This window comes from Panthera pardus, unplaced genomic scaffold, assembly GCF_024362965.1.
Source record: "Panthera pardus isolate Hobbes unplaced genomic scaffold, ASM2436296v1 HiC_scaffold_3, whole genome shotgun sequence".
Lineage (NCBI taxonomy): Eukaryota > Metazoa > Chordata > Mammalia > Carnivora > Felidae > Panthera > Panthera pardus.
Window position 1 is genome coordinate 27,799,904 of NW_026526876.1, and position 18,699 is coordinate 27,818,602.

The 18,699-nt window shown below is 53.1% G+C and overlaps 2 protein-coding genes across 5 annotated transcripts; one reads left to right on the forward strand and one right to left on the reverse strand.

The window, feature by feature from the left end:
• Positions 1-3,818: 3,818 nt before the first annotated feature.
• SMARCD2 (SWI/SNF related, matrix associated, actin dependent regulator of chromatin, subfamily d, member 2) lies at positions 3,819-14,041 on the forward strand. Of its 2 annotated transcripts, none has more exons than XM_019466567.2 (13): positions 3,819-4,341; positions 8,791-8,975; positions 9,170-9,212; positions 9,359-9,481; positions 10,506-10,661; positions 11,061-11,156; positions 11,300-11,401; positions 11,544-11,705; positions 11,871-11,968; positions 12,369-12,504; positions 12,691-12,813; positions 12,943-13,044; positions 13,121-14,041. In XM_019466567.2, the coding sequence occupies exons 1-13, from the start codon at positions 4,126-4,128 to the stop codon at positions 13,172-13,174; spliced, it is 1,596 nt and encodes a 531-aa protein (XP_019322112.1). In that variant the 5' UTR covers positions 3,819-4,125; the 3' UTR covers positions 13,175-14,041. The 2 variants fall into 2 exon arrangements, with proteins under 2 accessions (XP_019322112.1, XP_053748982.1); XM_053893007.1 differs by lacking the exon at positions 3,819-4,341 and adding an exon at positions 8,023-8,045.
• Positions 14,042-14,077: 36 nt separating this feature from the next.
• PSMC5 (proteasome 26S subunit, ATPase 5) lies at positions 14,078-18,589 on the reverse strand. Of its 3 annotated transcripts, none has more exons than XM_019466571.2 (12): positions 18,294-18,589; positions 17,660-17,731; positions 16,548-16,617; positions 16,127-16,224; positions 15,897-15,953; positions 15,594-15,824; positions 15,154-15,280; positions 14,867-15,057; positions 14,681-14,779; positions 14,488-14,598; positions 14,307-14,393; positions 14,078-14,204 (listed from the first exon to the last, which is right to left on the reverse strand). In XM_019466571.2, exons 1-12 carry the CDS (start codon positions 18,465-18,467, stop codon positions 14,151-14,153), a joined length of 1,371 nt encoding a protein of 456 aa, XP_019322116.1. In that variant the 5' UTR covers positions 18,468-18,589; the 3' UTR covers positions 14,078-14,150. The 3 variants fall into 3 exon arrangements, with proteins under 3 accessions (XP_019322116.1, XP_019322117.1, XP_019322118.1); XM_019466572.2 differs by having other exon boundaries at positions 18,200-18,326; XM_019466573.2 differs by lacking the exon at positions 18,294-18,589 and adding an exon at positions 17,897-17,926.
• Positions 18,590-18,699: the final 110 nt, after the last annotated feature.

Sequence of the window (18,699 nt, forward strand, 5' to 3'; positions counted from 1 at the left end):
GGTTAAAAGTAACACAATATATACCCCAAATTATTGAAAACAGGTACTTAAATACGTGTACATGCACATTCACAGCAGCATTACTTACGATAACTGAGAGATGGAAACAACCCAAATGTCTATCAATAGATAAATGGGTAAGCAAATGATGGCATATACATACAACGGAATATTATTCAGCCATAAAAAGAAATGAAGGGCTGGCACATACTACCACATGCATAAACCTTGAAGACATTATGCCAAATTAAAAAAGCCAGACGCAAAAGTCACATGTTATGTAATTCCATTTATATGAAATAATCAGAACAGGTAAATCCATAGAGACAATGCAGATTGGTGTGTACCAGGGGATAGGAGAAGAGAATAAACAACTGCTTAATGGGTATGGAATTTTCTTTTGGATGAAAATGTTTAGAACTAGATAGAGGTGGTGGTTGTACAACACTGTGAATGTACTAAACGCCAGTGAATTGTTTGCTTTCAAATGGTTAATTTTACATTATGTGAATCTCAATAACAAAGAAAAAAGAGAAAGAATTCCCACCTTCAAAGAATTTGTATTTTAGCGAAGGAGCCAGATCAGACAGTAAGCCAGTTCACACCTAGGCAAGCAATTACATATTGTGATAATTGCTTGGTGAGAAATAAAGTAAGGGGAGAGAATGGAAAAGATAACAAAGGGCTGGAAGTAGAGAGGCTCTGAGGTTGGAAGGGGCTTAGCAGTTTGAGAAATTGCCAGGAGAACCTCTGGACTCACTCTTAGAGAACCAAAGGCAATGGTTTAAAATGAGCCCAAGGAGGTAAGCAGGCGCCAGGCCTTGCAGAATCTTACATGTCATGAGGAGGGAGTATGATATTCAACCTAAGAGCAATGGGAAGCTGGGGAGGGTTTTAATCAAGGAGAAAATGAGGACCTGAATTACATTTAACTGTTTTATCTTTTTTAAATTAAAAAAATTTTATTAAGATTTTATTTTTAGTTATTTTTATTTATTTGAGAGAGAGACAGAGAGAGACAGAGAGAGAGGGAGGGAGGGGCAGAGAGAGCAGGGGGAAGAGAGAGAATCCCAAGCAGGCTCTGTGCTGTCAGTGCAGAGCCCAACACAGGGTTCCACCCCACAAACCATGAGATCATGACCTGCACCGAAATCAAGAGTTGGATGCTTAATCGCCTGAGCCACCCAGGTGCCCAAGATTTAATTTTTTTCTTCCTAAAATTTTTAGGGAGAGAGGGATACCTGGGTGGCTCAGTCGGTTAAGTGTCTGACTTCAGCTCAGGTCATGATCTCACGGTTGGTGAGTTTGAGCCCTGCATTGGGGTCTCTGCTGTCAGCGCAGAGCCTGCTTCTGATCCTCTGACCCTCTGTCTCTCTGCCCCTGCCCCACTCATGCTCTCCTCTCTCTCAAAAATAAATAAAAACATTAAAAGATTTTTTTTTAATTTTTAATGTTTATTTTTGAGAGAGAGAGGGAGGGAGGAAGAGAACGGGGGAGGGGCAGAGAGAGAGAGGGAGAGACAGGATCCGAAGTAGGCTCTAGGCTCTGAGCTGTCAGCACAGAGCCTGACGTGGGGCTGGAACTCACAAACCATGGGATCATGACCTGAGCTGAAGTTGGATGCTTAACCGACTGAGCCACCCAGGTGCCCCCATTAAAATATTTTTTTTTGAGAGAGAGAGAGAGAGAGAGAGAGAGAGAGAGAGAGAGACTATCCCAAGCAGGCTCCACGCTCAGTAAGGATCCCATGACCCTGGATCATGAACCGAGCCAAAATCAAGAGTTGGATGCTCAACCCACTGAACCACCGAGGTGCTCTACTCTCCGATTTTATTTTTTAAGTTATCTTTACACCCAGTACAGGGCTCGAACTCATGACCCAAGATCAAGAGTCGCATGCTCTACTGACTAAGCCAGGCAGCTGGCCCTTATCTCTTTTTTAAATGCACTTATTAGCTTGTCTGTTTTCTAGTGTAAAGGTTCTCTACAAGGCAGGTTGTATCAGAATTACTTGGCAGGCTTATTCTATTATTTTTCTGTAAATTTAAATTCCAGTATAATTAACATACAGTGTTCTATTAGTTTCAGGTGTATAATACTGGGAGGCTTATTTTTTAAGTTTATTTTGAGAGAGAGAGCATGCAAGTGCGCATGGGAAAGGGGCAGAGAGGGGGGGAGGGGGGGAGAGAGAGAGAGAGAGAGAGAGAGAGAGAGAGAGAGAGAGAGAGAGAGAGAGAGAATTCTAAGCAGGCTCCACACCCTTAATGCAGAGCCTGATGCAGGGCTCGAATTCTTGAGCCAAGAGATAATGCCCAAGCTGAAGTCTGTTGCTTAACCGACTGAGCCACCCAGTCACCCCTGGGAACCTTATTCTTAAAATATAATACTGGAAGCCATTGGATTGTGTACGTGTGTTGTTTAGTGGGAGTGGCTAGAAGGGATAGTTTGGAATAGCTCCCCAGGGGATTTGCCCCTACTGCTCCCTCAAACTCCTTGGAACAAGCTTGAAAGTCTTGAAATGGGTACTAATTACATTATCATGAATTCTTTCCGCACTTTACAGGGGTGGAGAGGGGCCCTGATTCAATGACTGTAACAATTTCAGTGGCCTGTTCTGAGACTGGCAGTTAATGCAAAGGTGGAAGGAGGAGCATGATCTCTGAGAAGACCCAGAGGCAGGAAAGCAACAGCAAAGTAGGGTTCATCACTGGAGGAAAGATACCAGCAAGTACAAGTGAGCAGAACTGATTTCTAAAAAGGGTGGAGAACTGTACTATGAAGAGGCTCTGGGTGCTATGGTGCAAGACTTTGTTAGGGGTGAAAACAAAAGCAGAGAATTTATATACTGAAAATCTATCTTGGCCGCTCAAAACTGTTGTCTGAGTAGCAACAGCATTGCTTTTGGAGCTTGTTAGAAATGCTGAAGCTTAAGCCCTGTCTCAGACCCCAAACCTACTGAATCATAATCTGCATTTTGAACAAGAGCCCCAGATGTTTCTTTTGCTCATTGAAGTTTAAGAAGCACTGGTCTAGATCATGGGGAGAAAATCCCAGACGACCAGAAGGTAGGCTCTCTGACACAGCTGAAGCACTTTATTTTGAATACTTTATGATACAGGACAGTGGCTTCTGAAAAGGTATTGCATTTTTTTCAATTAAGTACTATAAATCCTGGAGAAAAAAACCTTATTTAACTACAGGGAGGTTTGTCATAATGCAAATTTCCACCCACTAGAAACATTTCCTGTGGAGTAAAGTACTAGGCTTCCTTAAAGTGAGGCAGAGCACGTTAAAAATATGCAAAAAGAACTCGGATCTTGGCCAAGTCAACCCTTCACACAGCTGGATCGGGTCTGGGGCAGCTGACATCCCTTGGCAGCTCTGAGCCACCAGGATGGGCTTTTAAACAAAGTCAAGTTGGAGGCTCTTCTGCCCCAGAGAACAGCTCTGTGTTGTCTTTAATGCTGAAAATGTAGGAAGGCGACTCGAGAAAACTATTTTCAGAGAGTGTAACTAGGTATCTCGGGGAGTCGGCTACACCTGGGAGCTCTCAGCAACTACCCATTCTCTGTTGAAGCCCTAAGTGACCTTCGACCTCTGACCCCGCGCCTTGCACAGCGCTTCCTGCGCAGCTTTTCGCCCCCGCCTCTCCGGCCAAGGGCTGGTCCAAGGGGTGTGGGCGTGGCTCTGGGGCTGACGGTTAGGGGCGGTGCCCGTCAGGGGCGGGTCTCGCGATGGGCGGGATTTGAGGAGGCACCCTGGCATTGGGCCGCTGGGTATAGGTGGGGCCTAGCGCTGGAGTTGTTTGGGCGGGGCAGGGAGTTAGTTACCGCCTCTGGGTAACTGGACACTGTCGGCCAAACCTCCGGAGGCCGCGGGCGGCAGGCGGGCCTGCAGCAGATCCCGGATCCGGAATTCCCCGGGCAGGACCGGAATCAGGATCGGCCCTGCCCCAAACCGGGTCTGTGGGGAACTCGAGGTCTTGGACTAGGAAATCCCGGAACCCGGATCAACAAACCCCAGAACCCGGAATTTAGATCGGAAAGTCCCGGATCACGGATCGCGGAGCGGACTCGACACGGAGCCCGGAGCCCGGATCGCGACACCGCCGGACGGGACGGAGCGATGTCGGGCCGTGTCGCGGGCGGGTTCCCGCTGCCTCCGCTGAGTCCTGGCGGCGGCGCAGTTGCCGCGGCTCTGGGGGCGCCGCCTCCGCCAGCGGGACCCGGCATGCTGCCCGGACCGGCGCTCAGGGGGCCAGGACCGGCTGGAGGTGTGGGGGGTCCCGGGGCCGCCGCCTTCCGCCCCATGGGCCCCGCGGGCCCCGCGGCGCAGTACCAGGTGAGGAGCGCGGATGGGCAGGCGGCGCCGCGAGCACGCCCGGGGCATGGAGCGACTGGGGCCTCGAGTGAGGGCCCCGGGGCAGCCGACGGACAGAGGGCACAGGGGCCCAGCGTGCGGAGTGCACGGGACAGGGAGGAGGGCAAGGCCGGGTGGTGGGGCAGTTGGGGGAGAGGGTAAGAACGATTCTGGGGTGGAGGGTTTGAAGCGGTTGGAAGGGCCTGGAGGCTTTCTTGGAACCGGGATTCTGAGTAACTGAGGGATGGAGGAGTTGGAGCTAGTGAGTTGTAGGCGACTGGGTTGAGAATGCTAGTGTAGATCCTAGGGTAGGGGGTTCTGGGAAGTGCTGAGAAAGTTTTGCAAAAGGGCCCTCACTGAGAAACCAGGGTTACCCTGCATTGGCCTTGGTCCCACTCCAAGTCCGCGCTGTTTTGTTTTTTTTTTCTAGTTGGGAACTGGCAGAGTTCTAGCGAGTCTGAGATGGTTCCCAGCTGCTGATGAGGAGGAAGAAGGGCCTGGCTTCCCAGGCATGGGAGGTAGAAGATAGAGGAAGAGGATTCCAATCTATGCCAGGCAGGGTCTACTCCTGGTCAGGCCCAGGAGCCCTTGCATGGGATGGTTCTGGGTTCGACCACAGATGGTGGTGGCGGGGCCTGAGGAAGGCGGAAAACCCAGCCCATTCTGGGCAGACTCTCTTTTTGGCTTCCTGCCTGGTGTCATAGTGTCCAGGAGTTGATTAGTCTGCAGGAGCAGAGAGGCTCCACTGAGCCCTGATGGTCTGGGGCTGGAGGAGCCTGTGAGAGTTGTTCAAAGAGCTCTGTCCTGACTTCTTTGGAGTTTGGCTTCAAAGAGAGAGCTTCTCAGGTTGCAGCTTCAAAGGCCATTGAGAAGCAGAGACTTCATCCTTAGGGTCAGTGTATGAGGAAAACTCATACAGTATGAGGATCCTGCTCATCAGTCCCCGCCAAGTGCATTGTTTCTGGTTACCCCAGAACGCTTAGGAATTGTGCCTGTCCTTTTCCCCACTCCCTCTCCACTTTTATTTAGACTTTAAGTTCTAACATGGCCATATTCCACCCAACCTGTGTGCCCCAGCATTTGGCACTGGCTTCTTTGCTAATCTCCCAAGGAAGCTGGGGCTTACTCTGTTATCTCCAGGTACAGCCTCCAAAAATGGATCCTCATGGATTGGATATGCATTCCTCCCCTACCCATGAGCCTTGGGCCCTCACTTTCTAAAGAGATTCTTAACCGAGGAGTGATTTTTCCCTCTAACTCCTCATTCTCACTCCTCCCTGTAAAGAAAAAGGGTCTGGGTATTGACAGAGATAGACCTGGTCCCAACCACTCCCATCTTGCTTTGCCACTTGGGGATTCATGGCTCCAAGGTGTTGCTGAGGGGTCCCTGCGTCAGTCATTCCATTCCAGCCCCTGGGCTACCTAGCTGAGGGCTGGCCTTGGAGCCTCCTTGTGGGCCTTTGGCCTGAGAAGGATCTAAGGAACAGATAGGAACCTCTCCAGTTCCTTTGCTGGAAACCCATGGGCACTGTGGCCTGGGGAATGCCCCTGAGAAAATGAATTCCACAACCATACGTAGGGAGTGGACTAGGGCCAGTGGCAAGGTTTGGCTGGCTGGCTGGCTGGGTAGTCCCAGGCTGCTAGGGTTGGGAACCAAGGGGAAGGCACTGAGCCTCTGCTTCCCCAGGCTTTCTAGCCCACCAGCTTTTCATCACCTCCTCTTCTTCCGGGGAGGGACATTAGAGGTAGAAGGGGAGAGGGAGGACCCAGTTCACTCTGGCTAAGTTTGAGGAAGATCTTGCTTGGCCTCTTTCCAAGTCCAGTTGTGTGACTTCAGGAGATGGGACTTGAGATCTCAGGAGCAAAGGGGTTCCTCCTATCAGAGCACATGGGGTGAGCTAGAAGAGCAAGGGTTTCAGGGCCCAAGTTGGGCAAGTAGGGGAGCCAATGAAAGAAGGGAAGTGACGACCCATCTCCCTCCACACAGTGGAAGGAGTTCTAGCTGTGGATCGTACTCAACAGAGGAGCTTAAGGAAGAACAAAACCCAAAGGAACACAGATTGTTGGGTTCACTCCAGTGTTCAAAATATTTTCTAGTTAGGGAGGGGTATGTTCTCTTCTCCTAGGCCCGGCCACCAGGAGCGCCAGGGCCACGGGCTTTGAGGCAGGGCTGTGTGTGTGCTCTCTGGAGACAGCAGCATCAGGCCCAGCCACGCGCCGCTGCTGTCCTGGGTGGTGGAGGTAGAATCACACTTAGGTCGTGGGCTGCTGCTGGGCTAGGGAGAGGACGTTGTTGCACACTTCCGAGGTTCAGGGCACTGAGCCAGGCCTACCTCGCTCAACTGCAGGCGAGGGACTTATAGAGCCTGAGAGGCCTGACCTGGGCTTTGTTTTTTTGTTTTTTTTTTTTTAAAAACTCTTGGGGTTTTTATTTTGAAGAGGAGTTACTGGTGCTTCAAAGAGCAGGTGTGGAGCTTGGCAAGACTAAGCTGGGACTAAGCAACCTTCCCCTGGGCCTCTTCTCCCTCTTGGGAGAAGCCTGGGGCCTGGGGTGAGCTAGGGGCCCTGCGCCTGGGAAGTTTGGAGCAGATGTCTGGGAGGGGCCTATTCCAGGCCCTGCCCCTGCAGCCTTGACTGGGGACTTCCTGCTATAAGAGCACCTGCCTAGGAGGGATGGGTGGTGCCTAGGAGGGATGGGTGGTGCCTAGGAGGGATGGGTGGTGCCGAGGAGGTTTTGTGAAAGTCCTAGTGAGTGGCTTCTTGGGGACCTCAGGGCCTTGTCTCACTCTGTGTAGGTCTCACTGCTCCAGCTGTTCTTGCCCTCTGGCTCATGTTCAGGGTGGGGAAAATATGTCTAGCGTGTCTGGAGCCTGGGTTTACAGCTGTGGCCACACTGAGTTTGTTTCCTGTAATCTCTGGCCATGGCTCATTAAGGCCGAGAAACAGGCTGTCCCTTGCCTTTCAGCAGCTTGGACAAATCTCTTCGCGGCAGGCCTCCTGAAGCCCCAGAGTCCCCCACGTTCAACTCCATGCCCCCAGATGGCTTTTCCCACCCTACTCCCCCTTTGCCCTTCCTACATCTCTGGGTCACTTTTCTTCATCTCTCCCTCTGGTCAAGAGTCTGACCCTCTGTGCTGAGAACATGAGTTTGGCGCTAGATGAAAAAGCGGGGGGAAAATTCTCATCTCCATGATACCGGGCTGGGGGTAGGAGGTTCTCTGATTTGGTGCAAGTCCCCACCTAGCCTGGCTTGGTGGGGTAGTTGTGCTGGTTGCATAATCTGGGCCCTGGGGCCAGCCCTGTGAAGCTGCCAGGGACAGTGTGTGCAAAGCAGAGCTGCCAAACAGGCCTTGCAGGCAGCAGCTATGGAGGGGGAGGCGGGGGGGGGGGGGGGGGGCGGGCAGGGTTACTCCCAGAAATGTTGGGGAGCTGGACCTCAGTGGGAAATCCTTCTGCAGACTTCTACAGAAGCCGTTTCTGTAACCCAGGCTCCTGGTGACCCTATGACTGATCTTGCATAATCTTCCCTCCGTTCTCCAGTTTGGGATCGTGAGGGCTGAGTTAAGCACCCAAGAGCCCCAGCCGCCAGGTGGTGCACGGACCGCGGACAGAGCCCGGGTGCCAGCCGCTCTCTGATAGGCCACACAGGAGCCACAGCTTTCCTCTTGGGGTCTCTCGGCATAGGGGTAGGGAACAGGGCAGTAGGGAGGTGGAGAGAAGGGTCCAGTTCTGGGTTGTGAATAGGGGCCATATGGTGACCAGATGGTCTCTGTACTGTGCCCGAGGCCACCCGTACCGGTTGGGACATGCTCCGGCCCATCCTGTTGTGGCTTGCTCACCTAGGGTGCCCCTGCCTGATAGGCTCGCCAGCCCATTGGACTGTCTTCCTCCCTTTAGTCACACCACTAGGCTGGTGCCAGGAGATGGATGTTGGGGCCTTGCCTGCTCATATCACACTGCACCCTTCCACCTGGCTATGACACTGCCCCCAGGCCATGCTTCTGTCTCCAGCTGGGGAAGGAAGTAGATAGGAGTGCTTGGTGGGATCACGCGATGGTGTTGGGAGTGTCTTAGAGCCGGCTGGTTCCAGGGAGCAGGGCGTCGTGCGCTCAGGCTGGAAGGTGGCAGTGGGCCCCAAAACACTCCTGCGGGCCCTTCCCTCGCAGGTAGGACTCTCCTGCCCACCCCAGACTCTGGCAGGCCTTATTTGCTGGCACTGACGCCAGGGTGGTTGAAGGGGGCGGGGCAGGTGTGGTTTACATTTCTGCTCTTGGGCACCTGCTCCCCTTTGTTCCTGGTCCTCCAAGCGGGGCTCTGCGGTGTGCTGCTCAGGGCCAGACCCAGCCCAGGAGAGGGATGGAGGGAATGGGCTATAGGCCCCGTGGGGCTCTGCCGCTGACCTATGCACCCCCATTGGCTTGCTTCTTCCAGCGGCCCGGTATGTCACCAGGGAGCCGGATGCCCATGGCTGGCTTGCAGGTGGGGCCCCCTGCCGGCTCCCCATTTGGCACAGCTGCTCCACTTCGACCTGGCATGCCACCCACCATGATGGACCCGTTCCGAAAACGCCTGCTGGTGCCCCAGGCCCAGCATCCAATGCCGGCCCAGCGCCGGGGGTAAGACCATCTTGTTTCTCCTGCTCTGCCCGGCACAGCTCTGGTGGTAACAGCAGTTCCTTCTGTCCTAAGCGCTCTAATGACTGAGGGAGACTCCTGGTTCTTGTGGGGGAGGGTCCTAGGGACTGGAGGGGGAAGGGAGGGGGAAGTGTTTTGGACCATTGACCCCTTAAATGGGTTTCTGTCCTCCCCAGGTTAAAGAGGAGGAAGATGGCAGATAAGGTTCTACCTCAGCGAGTGAGTATGTTGGGTGGGGGCCTAGGAGGCCTTACCCAGTGGCTGGCAGGCTGCGGGTACAGTCAGGTTCCCCCACCTCTGGGATAGCGGAGCAAGGAGCCAGAGCTGCAGCTGAAACAAACTAATGAATTCCTCTCTTCTTCTAGATTCGGGAGCTTGTCCCAGAGTCTCAGGCGTATATGGATCTTTTGGCTTTTGAGCGGAAGCTGGACCAGACCATTGCCCGAAAGCGGATGGAGATCCAAGAGGCCATCAAAAAGCCTCTGACGGTGTGTGCAGCCCCGGCCAGTCCTGGGCCTTCCCAGACTTCTCTGCCTCCCCCTGATGTTGTGTTCCGGCCTGGGTCTGCCAAGCATGGGTCTGTGATTTCTCACACTGCAGGATGCAGCCCATTAGTGGAACATGAACTCAATTTAATGTGGTGGGGCCAGCATGTTTGTTTGTTTTTTTTTAATTTTTTAATGTTTTTATTCGTTTTTGAGAGAAATGAGGGACAGAGTGTGAGTGGGGGAGGGGCAGAGAGAGACAGAGACACAGAATCCGAAGCAGGCTCCGGGCCCTGAGGTCTGAGCACACGGCCTGATCCAGGGCTTGAACTTGTCAACTATGGGACCATGACCTGAGCCAAAGTCAGAAACTTTAAGCATCTGAGCCACCCAGGTGCCCCAGGCCCAGCCTGTTTTTAACAAAATATAAAATAGTAGAAATTATAATACTTCACAGTAGTATAATACTTACCATAGTAGTAAAAGTATTGTTTAATGATGTTTTGTTTCAGATATTTATATATGTATGTGCCTCCTGAGTCATTTAAGATGTAAACCTTATGGATCATCGTCAGGAGTTTGCAGGGCAAGACTAGAGATAGATAAGCGTAGTTCCTATCTCCATGCACACACTCCCCTGGTTTAAAAATAATAATCTAGAACAATCCCCTGAGTGGTAAAAGCTTTCCAGAGGCCAGAATACTTTGGGGCCAGTGTTTGAGTTTCGTGTAAAATGTGTGCTAGAAGCTTCCGACTTGCCCGATAGCAAGCACCCTGTGCGCACCTGTCAACACCACCAATTGCACTGTGTTGGAGTTGACATTAGTGCCTCTCTCTCCTCCGTAGTTGTGAGTTCTCTGAAGTCTGGGACTGGGATTTCCTGCTCCCGATTTCCGGTACCTAACAAGGTACCTGGCCCCTAGACAGCATTCAGTATTGATGTCGAGTGGGTTCAGACAGAAAGATTGGGTAGCATTGTTCTCCAACGTGTTGGCCCACCTCTAGCTGGTTGTCTTTCTCTCTTTAGCAAAAACGAAAGCTGCGGATCTATATTTCTAATACATTCAGTCCCAGCAAAGCAGAAGGTGACAATGCAGGAAACGCAGGGACCCCCGGGGGAACCCCAGCAGGGGACAAGGTGGCTTCCTGGGAACTCCGAGTGGAGGGAAAACTGCTGGATGATGTGAGTTGGGAGAGGTGGTGTCTGCAGGGGAGGTGGCCTGTGTGGGCTTAAGACTGAAGTCCTGCCTGAGGGAGAGGGCACTGCTGGGTCACAGCTCCAAGCCAGAGCTTGAAGATTTGTATGGTTGTTACAAGAGCTATCCTGCGGGTGGCAGTGAAGTGTCTTGAAGAAGGGGAACCCCTTTCTAATTCAGTCCTCGTTGGCTGCCAGCAGGGTGCACCCAGAGTCCTTTCCCTGCATCCGGCGCCTCATTTTGCCCAGTCTCCTTGCTTCCTTCGGGGCCCAAGAGTCTCACTACCCTGAGATGCAGGGTGGAAATAGTACTTTTTTGGGGGCTTAGCCTAGGTTAGGTTGAGAGGTCAGCAGCACCCCCAACTCGCACCCATTACTGTTCCCCAGCCTAGCAAACAGAAGAGGAAGTTTTCTTCATTCTTTAAGAGCCTCGTCATTGAGCTGGACAAGGAACTGTACGGGCCTGACAACCACCTGGTAGAGGTAAGAGTGGCCCTGGGGCGTGGGGAGCACAGGCTGACATGCTGGGTGGGCAGAGAAGTGGCGTCGGTCCTGTAGAGGGCGAGGTGTGTGTGCTCCGGCCCCACTCCCTTGGTGATGAGGTCTGCTCCCCTCCTCGCTGCCAGTGGCACCGGATGCCCACCACCCAGGAGACTGATGGCTTCCAGGTGAAACGGCCTGGAGACCTCAACGTCAAGTGCACCCTCCTGCTCATGCTGGATCATCAGGTGACAAATGTCTGGGGCCCCAGGGAGTCATCTGGGGGAGGAGAGCTGGTTCCTGTGGTAAACCCTTTCTGTCCTGCCCGATCCTTCCACTTTGGTTTCTCACAAGACCACACCCCCCTGACTCCCCTCTGTCTGTCTCCAGCCTCCCCAGTACAAGTTGGACCCCCGACTGGCAAGGCTGCTAGGGGTGCACACACAGACCAGGGCGGCCATCATGCAGGCCCTGTGGCTTTATATCAAACACAACCAGCTGCAGGACGGGCACGAGCGGGAGTACATCAATTGCAACCGTTACTTCCGCCAGGTGAGCTGGCGGCCATCCCCCCCTTGTCTCGTGGCCCTTGCCCTGCCCACTGCTTCACCTCCCTGCGGGGCTTGTTCTTGGCCACATTCTCCACACTGACCCTGGGATGGCCCATTTCCCTCTGTGCCCTCCAAGGCATCACCAGGCCTTTGGTACTCTCCCTAGATCTTCAGTTGCGGCCGACTTCGTTTCTCGGAGATTCCCATGAAGCTGGCTGGATTGCTGCAGCATCCAGACCCCATTGTCATCAACCATGTCATTAGGTAAATGGAAGGGGGGGGGATGGGAAGGCTCTTTGAAGAGCCATTTACCTTGGGGCGCCTGGGTGGCTCAGTGGGTTAAGCGTCCGCCTTTGGCGTAGGTCATGATTTCATGAATTCACGGACAGCGGTGCAGAGCCTGCTTTGGATCCTGTCTCCCTCTCTTTCTCTGCCCCTCCCCTGCTCACACGCTCTTTCTCACGCTCTCAAAAATAAATAAAACATTAAAAACAAAAAGTCTTATACGTTAAGAACAAAAACCGTTTACTTTTGGCTTGATGTAAAACCAAAGAAAAGCAGCAGGTTTGGTTTCTTGCTACCTGAGCATGTGCAGGTTTGGCCCGGGTGGGTGGGATGAACGTAGCTGTGTGCTGACCCCTCCCCTCCTGTGTCCTGCCTACAGCGTAGACCCTAATGACCAGAAGAAGACAGCGTGTTATGACATTGATGTGGAGGTAGACGACCCACTCAAGGCCCAGATGAGCAATTTTCTGGCCTCCACCACCAATCAACAGGAGATTGCCTCCCTTGATGTCAAGGTGGGCCCTCTGCTTTCCCAGCCTCCTCAGGGACCCAAGATGAGGGTGGGTAGGCTGTGTTGGGGGGCATTTCTGTACATGTGGCACCTTGGGAAGGGATCTTGCTCTGAGTCCTTTGGGGTTAGGCCTGGAAACAGGACATGCTAGGAGTGGGGACCAGTCTGACACAAGCACTCCTTTCTCCAGATCCATGAGACCATTGAGTCCATCAACCAGCTGAAGACCCAGAGGGATTTCATGCTCAGCTTTAGCACTGACCCTCAGGACTTCATCCAGGAGTGGCTCCGATCTCAGCGCCGAGATCTGAAGGTGTGGTCCTCCTCCTGAGGTTGACCCCATGCTAAGCCCTGGGGGGACTTTTGCCCCCTCCCCGTCACTACTTCTGCTCGCAGGGGTGGGAATGGCACTGCATACAGCTCTCCTCCTGGCTCTCTGCAGATCATCACTGACGTGATTGGGAATCCTGAGGAAGAGAGACGAGCTGCTTTCTACCACCAGCCCTGGGCCCAGGAAGCAGTGGGGAGGCACATCTTTGCCAAGGTGAGGCTCTGCCCTGTGTGCCCTCTTGAGGCGGCAAGTGGCAGAGGCCTGAGCCGCCGGTCTCTCCTTTCTCCAGGTGCAGCAGCGAAGGCAAGAACTGGAACAGGTGCTGGGAATCCGCCTGACCTAACTGCTCAGGGACCCCCCCCCCCCCACCTCCACCTGGAAGGGGACCGCCCTCTGGGGCCACAGACACATAGACTAAGGATGGGGTGAAGGGTGTCTGCTGTCACCCTGTGTTCCCCGGCTGTAGTTTCGTAAATGTAGTGATAGGATTCCTTGTTGCTTGGTCCCCGAAGCCTTATATTTACTTTACACTTTGGCTTTAAATGGGTTCAGAACAGATGCCTCCTCTGCTCCCTGCAGGCAGGCAGGCCCAAGTAGGTCCGCTGGAGGCTGTAGTTTGACATTGCAATGGAGACTTCAGAACCAGGCCCGCCAGCTTTGCTTGTTTACAGACCCCCTCGGGGCTAGCATCAGTGCTGGCTCCGAGGAGCTGGGTGAGGAAGAGGGGCGCAGCTCACACTCTTCCTGGCCTTTCTAAACCAAAGTTCTTTGCCATTCCTACCAGCGCAGTCTTGCTGCTGGTTTTTTCCTTTCCTTTGGGTATTTGCACTATTTGGGAAGCAGGTTTTTCTATGCGGGAGCCACTTTTTTTGTACAGGGGTAAGTTGGGGTTTTCAGGGAGCCCTGTTTGGTGCCTCCTTCCTTCTTTTCTTTCCTCAATCTATGCAAGCGGCTCTGGCCGCCATCATCTCCTGGGATGCCAGAGGGCGGCCACCCCAGCTCTTGGGCCCAGGGTGGTAGAGCCTCCTTGGAGGGGACTCCGGTTCTCTGGCATGGCCTGAGGTACGGGTGTGCGCGAGCGGTGGAGGGGGAGGTGGGGAGAACCGTTGTTGCCCTTTGGAACTCGGTAGGGAGGGTGGACCCCAGGGCTCGGCAAGTGCCACTTCTGGCAGGTTTGGAAATTTCCAAATAAATCCTTGTTTATCGGTGATACCCAGACTCGGTCATTGAACGGTGTGGCCACGCATTAACAGACCGAAGTCCTTAAGAGCTTGTCCTGCAGAGCTTTATTTGAAGGAGCCACACAAAAGACCACCGCCTCACTTCCACAGCTTCTTGATAGACATGTTTTTCTCGCTGTCCTTCTGCATGACCTGGAGAGAGAAAGCATTAGGTAACAAACCGAGCCGACACACGCTCTTTTCCCACTGCTCCAGAGACCCCGTCCACCAAGGCCGGAAGGTAGAGGCCTGTACCTTGGCTACTGCCATCTCAAAGTCCTCCTGCGTGACGTGGACTCGCCGCTCCCGCAGGGCATACATGCCGGCTTCGGTGCACACACCCTGAGCAGAGAAAGGAAGCCAGGCACTGTTGCCGTATGCCCTCAAACTCGGACCTTTCTGCCTCTGCCCCTCTCAACTCGGGCTCTCCGATTACCTTTACTTCAGCCCCTGACGCTCCAGGCATGAGCTCGGCAATCTTCCGCAGGTTGATCCCCCGGGTCAGGTTCATTTTCCGAGAATGAATCTTCAAAATGTCCAGCCGGGCCTGGAGAAGAGAGAGGAAAAGCCTGAGCCCCGTGGCCTCCCCGCCACAGCCGGAGCCGCTCCCAGCGCTGCCCGTCACAAACCTCCTCATTGGGGGGTGGGAATTCAATTTTCCTGTCGATGCGCCCAGGGCGGAGCAGCGCCGAGTCCAGGATGTCGATCCTGTTAGTAGCCATGATGACCTGAGTGGAGAAAGCGGCGTGGTGGCATCAACCGAGCCCTTCCTCGGGCTCACCTCACCCAGGGCCTCTCCTTGGACACCACCTCACCTTGATATTCTTGGTGGCCTCAAAGCCATCCAGCTGGTTGAGCAGCTCCAGCATTGTGCGCTGCACCTCGCTGTCCCCTCCGGAACCCCCCTCCAGCCGTGAGGAGCCAATGGAGTCGATCTCATCCATGAAGATGATAGAAGGAGCATGTTCCCGTGCCATGACAAACAGCTCCCTCACCATTCTTGCCCCTGTGCAGAGGCCAGGCGGGCGTTAAGGAGGCAATGAGCTCCCTACCCTTACTTCCCCCCACTCGCTTCTTCGTTTTCAGGTGTCTAGTCAGTTACCTTCCCCGATGAATTTCTGTACCAATTCAGAGCCAGAGACACGAATAAAGGTACAGTCTGTATGATGAGCCACAGCCCGGGCCAACAGTGTCTTCCCAGTGCCTGGGGGCCCATATAGCAGCACCCCCTAGAGAGAAACGGGAGAACTCAGGGCAGAAGCCAGCCCCCACACCACACTCCGTGAACGTTTCCTGAGCGCTCGCTCTGGGCTAGGTCTCACACTAGATGCTAGGAGCGTAAGTACCGAATGCCAAGGTCCCTCATAAAGCTTCTTTCTGAACCACCTCAGTGCTGCTGCGGCAGCCCTCTCCCCCAGCCCCTCTTCCACGGGGAGGGCCAGCTTAAGCGGGGTCCAGTCTGCCCTGAGCCCTGTGCTCACTCTGGCCGGGACAGGACGAACAGTAACAGCAGGGCCCTCCCGCAGAAGCCTTGCTTCTCACCTTGGGCTGTGCGATGCCCAGCGCTTCAAAGAGCTCGGGATGCTTGACAGGCAGCTCGATCACTTCTTTGATCTCCTTTATCTGCTTGTCCAGTCCACCGATCATCTCATAGGTTGAATCTGGCACTTTCTCCACCATCATCAGTGACACCAGGGGGTCTACCTTGTTGGGCAATATCTTGTGCAGAGTGTAGCTGTCGTTTCTTAGAGCCACTCGGCAATTGGGTGTCACCTGGGCAGGAGGAGAGACTTCAGCAAGTGTTGTGGGGAGAGCTGACCCCAACCCCCCACACGCCACACTCACATCGTTGATGTCGATGTTCTTGTCCACATCTACAACAAACTTGCCTTCGGGATGCACCTAAAGAAACGAGGGCTCGTGACCTTTCCCGACGGCCACTAAACCACCCACCTTGCCCAGGAAGACCTAGGAGTCCTAAAAGAACAGTAACAGGTGTCCGGGCAAGGCTACACACAAAGGTATGGGAACGCCCTGGGCATTGGGCTGCTTCCTGGGGGCCATGGTGCCTTTACCTTAACCAACACTTTCTTCTTATCCATGGCCCGGACTACTTCCCCTACATAGGAGCCCTGTTCCTGCAGCAGCTGTAGCTCTTCCCGCAGTAGGCGAACTGGATGGGAAAGAGTCAGGGGTCACTCAGCTGCTTTGGTGTCCCCTCTCCCGTGAGTCAATTCAGTATGCGTGAATTAAGCACCATTTTAAAGTTTTGGAAGAAAGGCCACAAAAACAAAGTCAAAACTTAGGTCTTCAAGGGAGTTACAACGGAGCTCAGGAGAGGCATGCGCATGAACAACCATAAAACAGTGCAAAGCATGACCTTGGACTCTAGGAGAAAACAATAAGCACCAAATGTGACGTCTCAATTTAGGGAAATCTGAACAATCAGACCTCGGACAAAATGCCCATATAGTCTTCCCATCTTTTCCTCCTCACCTTTCGCATTAAGCTCATTCCTCTGTGCCTGCAGCCTCCGGAGATTCTGGCTCTTGTCATTCACAATCAGCTGTGGAGGATAAGAAACAGAACAGAAAATATTAGAAGATTCAACTCTTGGCTAAGATCCTCAAGGCTGGTATGAGCCGAGTGACAGAAGAGTACAAGGCACCTGAACGTTACAGATTGTCTAACATGATCCTAATGACGCTATCCTTTCTTCCAAGATTCCCCCTGGGACCAAGGGCAGGCCTCAAAACAGGCTAGTTGTCCTAATGCTGGTCCAGGAATAATAAGCCCTAATGGAGAAATGTTACAGCTGGCTGTCATAGTTAATTTCTCACGGGTCAATAACATGGTAGAGTGAAAAGATCATTGGGTCAGAAGGCTAAATTCTAACCCCACTGCTGCCAATTAATAGGTAGATAAAGCTAAGGAAAGCCATTTAAAAGGTCTGTTACCAAACTGTAAGTACACATGGATAACATCACCTATCCTGCCTCTTTTCAGGACTAGCATGAAGAACAAACGAAATCACCTGTAAAAGCACTTCAAAAATGATAAACCTGATAGCTGCAAAAGTACCAAGAGTTCAGAAATTGTCCTTGTGGTTGTCCTTCAACATTTTCCTTCAATATTTTCCTCATTGCTGTAGTTCTTGCTCGATCTGTCGGCTAGAGCTCTGGGTTGCCCAATTTTCATTCAGTCCCATGGAATCAGCATTATACAGACTGGGCAACTGTCTGCCCTCCTCCTCTCACCCTGCCCCAACCCCAGTGTGCTAAATCTTTTCTGAGCTTATGTCTTCTCTTTTATAAGAAACCCACTCATTCAGGCTTCTTCTAAAAAGAACGATCTTTGGCTAAAAGGAACCTTTTAGGTTAAAACTTGACTCTTCACGATGTATAATAAACTGAATATTGATTACTTTCAAAGGGGTGGGAGTGAAGAGAAACCAGAGACAACTTGTATACTTGTTATGGTTGACTAGTTATTTCTTCCACTGCGCCCCCAGGGGAATAATATGGCTTGGTAGACACATGCTCCATCAATCCTTCACCCCTTTCTACCTAGAAGGGGGATGCCTCTGGACCTCTGGAGTCCGTCCTCACCTGCAATTCTTCAATCTTGGACAGATAATATTGGCGGAGTCCACTGCCTGCTTTTCCCTCTTCCAGCTCCATCTGAAGACACAGTGTAATTATTGAAAAGGCTAAAAATCCAAGGGAAAATCCCATTTCCAGCCCGGACTTTGGAGGAATGATTTGGGTTCGAATTTCTCAGTCCATCTCTTTAGAACCCTCCACTCCCCATGACTAAACTAAAAGCAGAATAAGAGTGCCGCCTACCTCATAAGACTTTCAGGAGGATCAAGAGACAACATACACGGGAGTGCTTTGTAACGAATCAAGCGCTACAGAAACCCGAGGTATCATTACTTACAAGCGGAGCCACCAGGAGGATCGGGGGCCCTGCCTCCTGCGACTCGCGGACGGGCCGGTTTCCGTTCCCACCCTTCCCCTCACCCACTCTGGCTTCCACGGGGTCCCGTCTTTCTCTCCCGGCCCTTACCCGCCGGGGGCGGCACTGACACAGCAGATCCAGTCCCAGGCAGGGCCCCCTCTGGATTGGTCCGCCCAACCCCGACTCACCCGACCCTCTTGCCCCCAGCTGGCAGTCCACCTCGGATCACGCCTTCTTCGCATCGAGCCCCCAGTCCCCGCCCGGCCGCCGCAGCCGCCATACCTGCTCCGGTCCGTCAAGCGCCATCTTCCCTCTCCCGCAGAGACCGCCGGCATCTGAGCCGCCTTGGCGCGCAGGCGCAGAAGCAGGGGTTAGCGGCCCGACAACCCTGGCAGAGAAGAGTTCCGGGTCAATGGGCGGGTTGTGCGGCGAGAAGTTTACAAAAACAGAGGCCATGATGGGAAGGTGGCTACGCGAGGTCAGGCGCTTTGGAAAGAGATGAAGAGGCCACAGAATTCCTAAATTTTGCTCCCTAGTAACTCAGTTTTAATTCAGGTAATCTGTTCCTCTGGCCCCAACTTCCAACTTACTGTACTTGAGGCCACGTTCAAAATGGCGGACACTTGGAGCCGGGGACGCAAGCGACGCAAGCGGAAGCGGAAGTACGTGTGCTGCTCACACGTGCCGC

Excerpts from the sequence above, each read along its gene's own strand:
- PSMC5 (XM_019466571.2), bottom strand. The coding sequence starts at position 18,467 with ATGGCCTCTGTTTTTGTAAACTTCTCGCCGCACAACCCGCCCATTGAC. Across the intron at positions 15,058-15,153 it reads ACAGAAATTCATCGGGGAAG|GGGCAAGAATGGTGAGGGAG; the intron begins GTAACTGACTAG and ends GCCTCTGCACAG. Across the intron at positions 14,205-14,306 it reads TTGAGATGGCAGTAGCCAAG|GTCATGCAGAAGGACAGCGA; the intron begins GTACAGGCCTCT and ends TTCTCTCTCCAG.
- SMARCD2 (XM_019466567.2), top strand. The coding sequence starts at position 4,126 with ATGTCGGGCCGTGTCGCGGGCGGGTTCCCGCTGCCTCCGCTGAGTCCT. Across the intron at positions 9,213-9,358 it reads ATAAGGTTCTACCTCAGCGA|ATTCGGGAGCTTGTCCCAGA; the intron begins GTGAGTATGTTG and ends CTCTTCTTCTAG. Across the intron at positions 12,814-12,942 it reads CTCAGCGCCGAGATCTGAAG|ATCATCACTGACGTGATTGG; the intron begins GTGTGGTCCTCC and ends GGCTCTCTGCAG.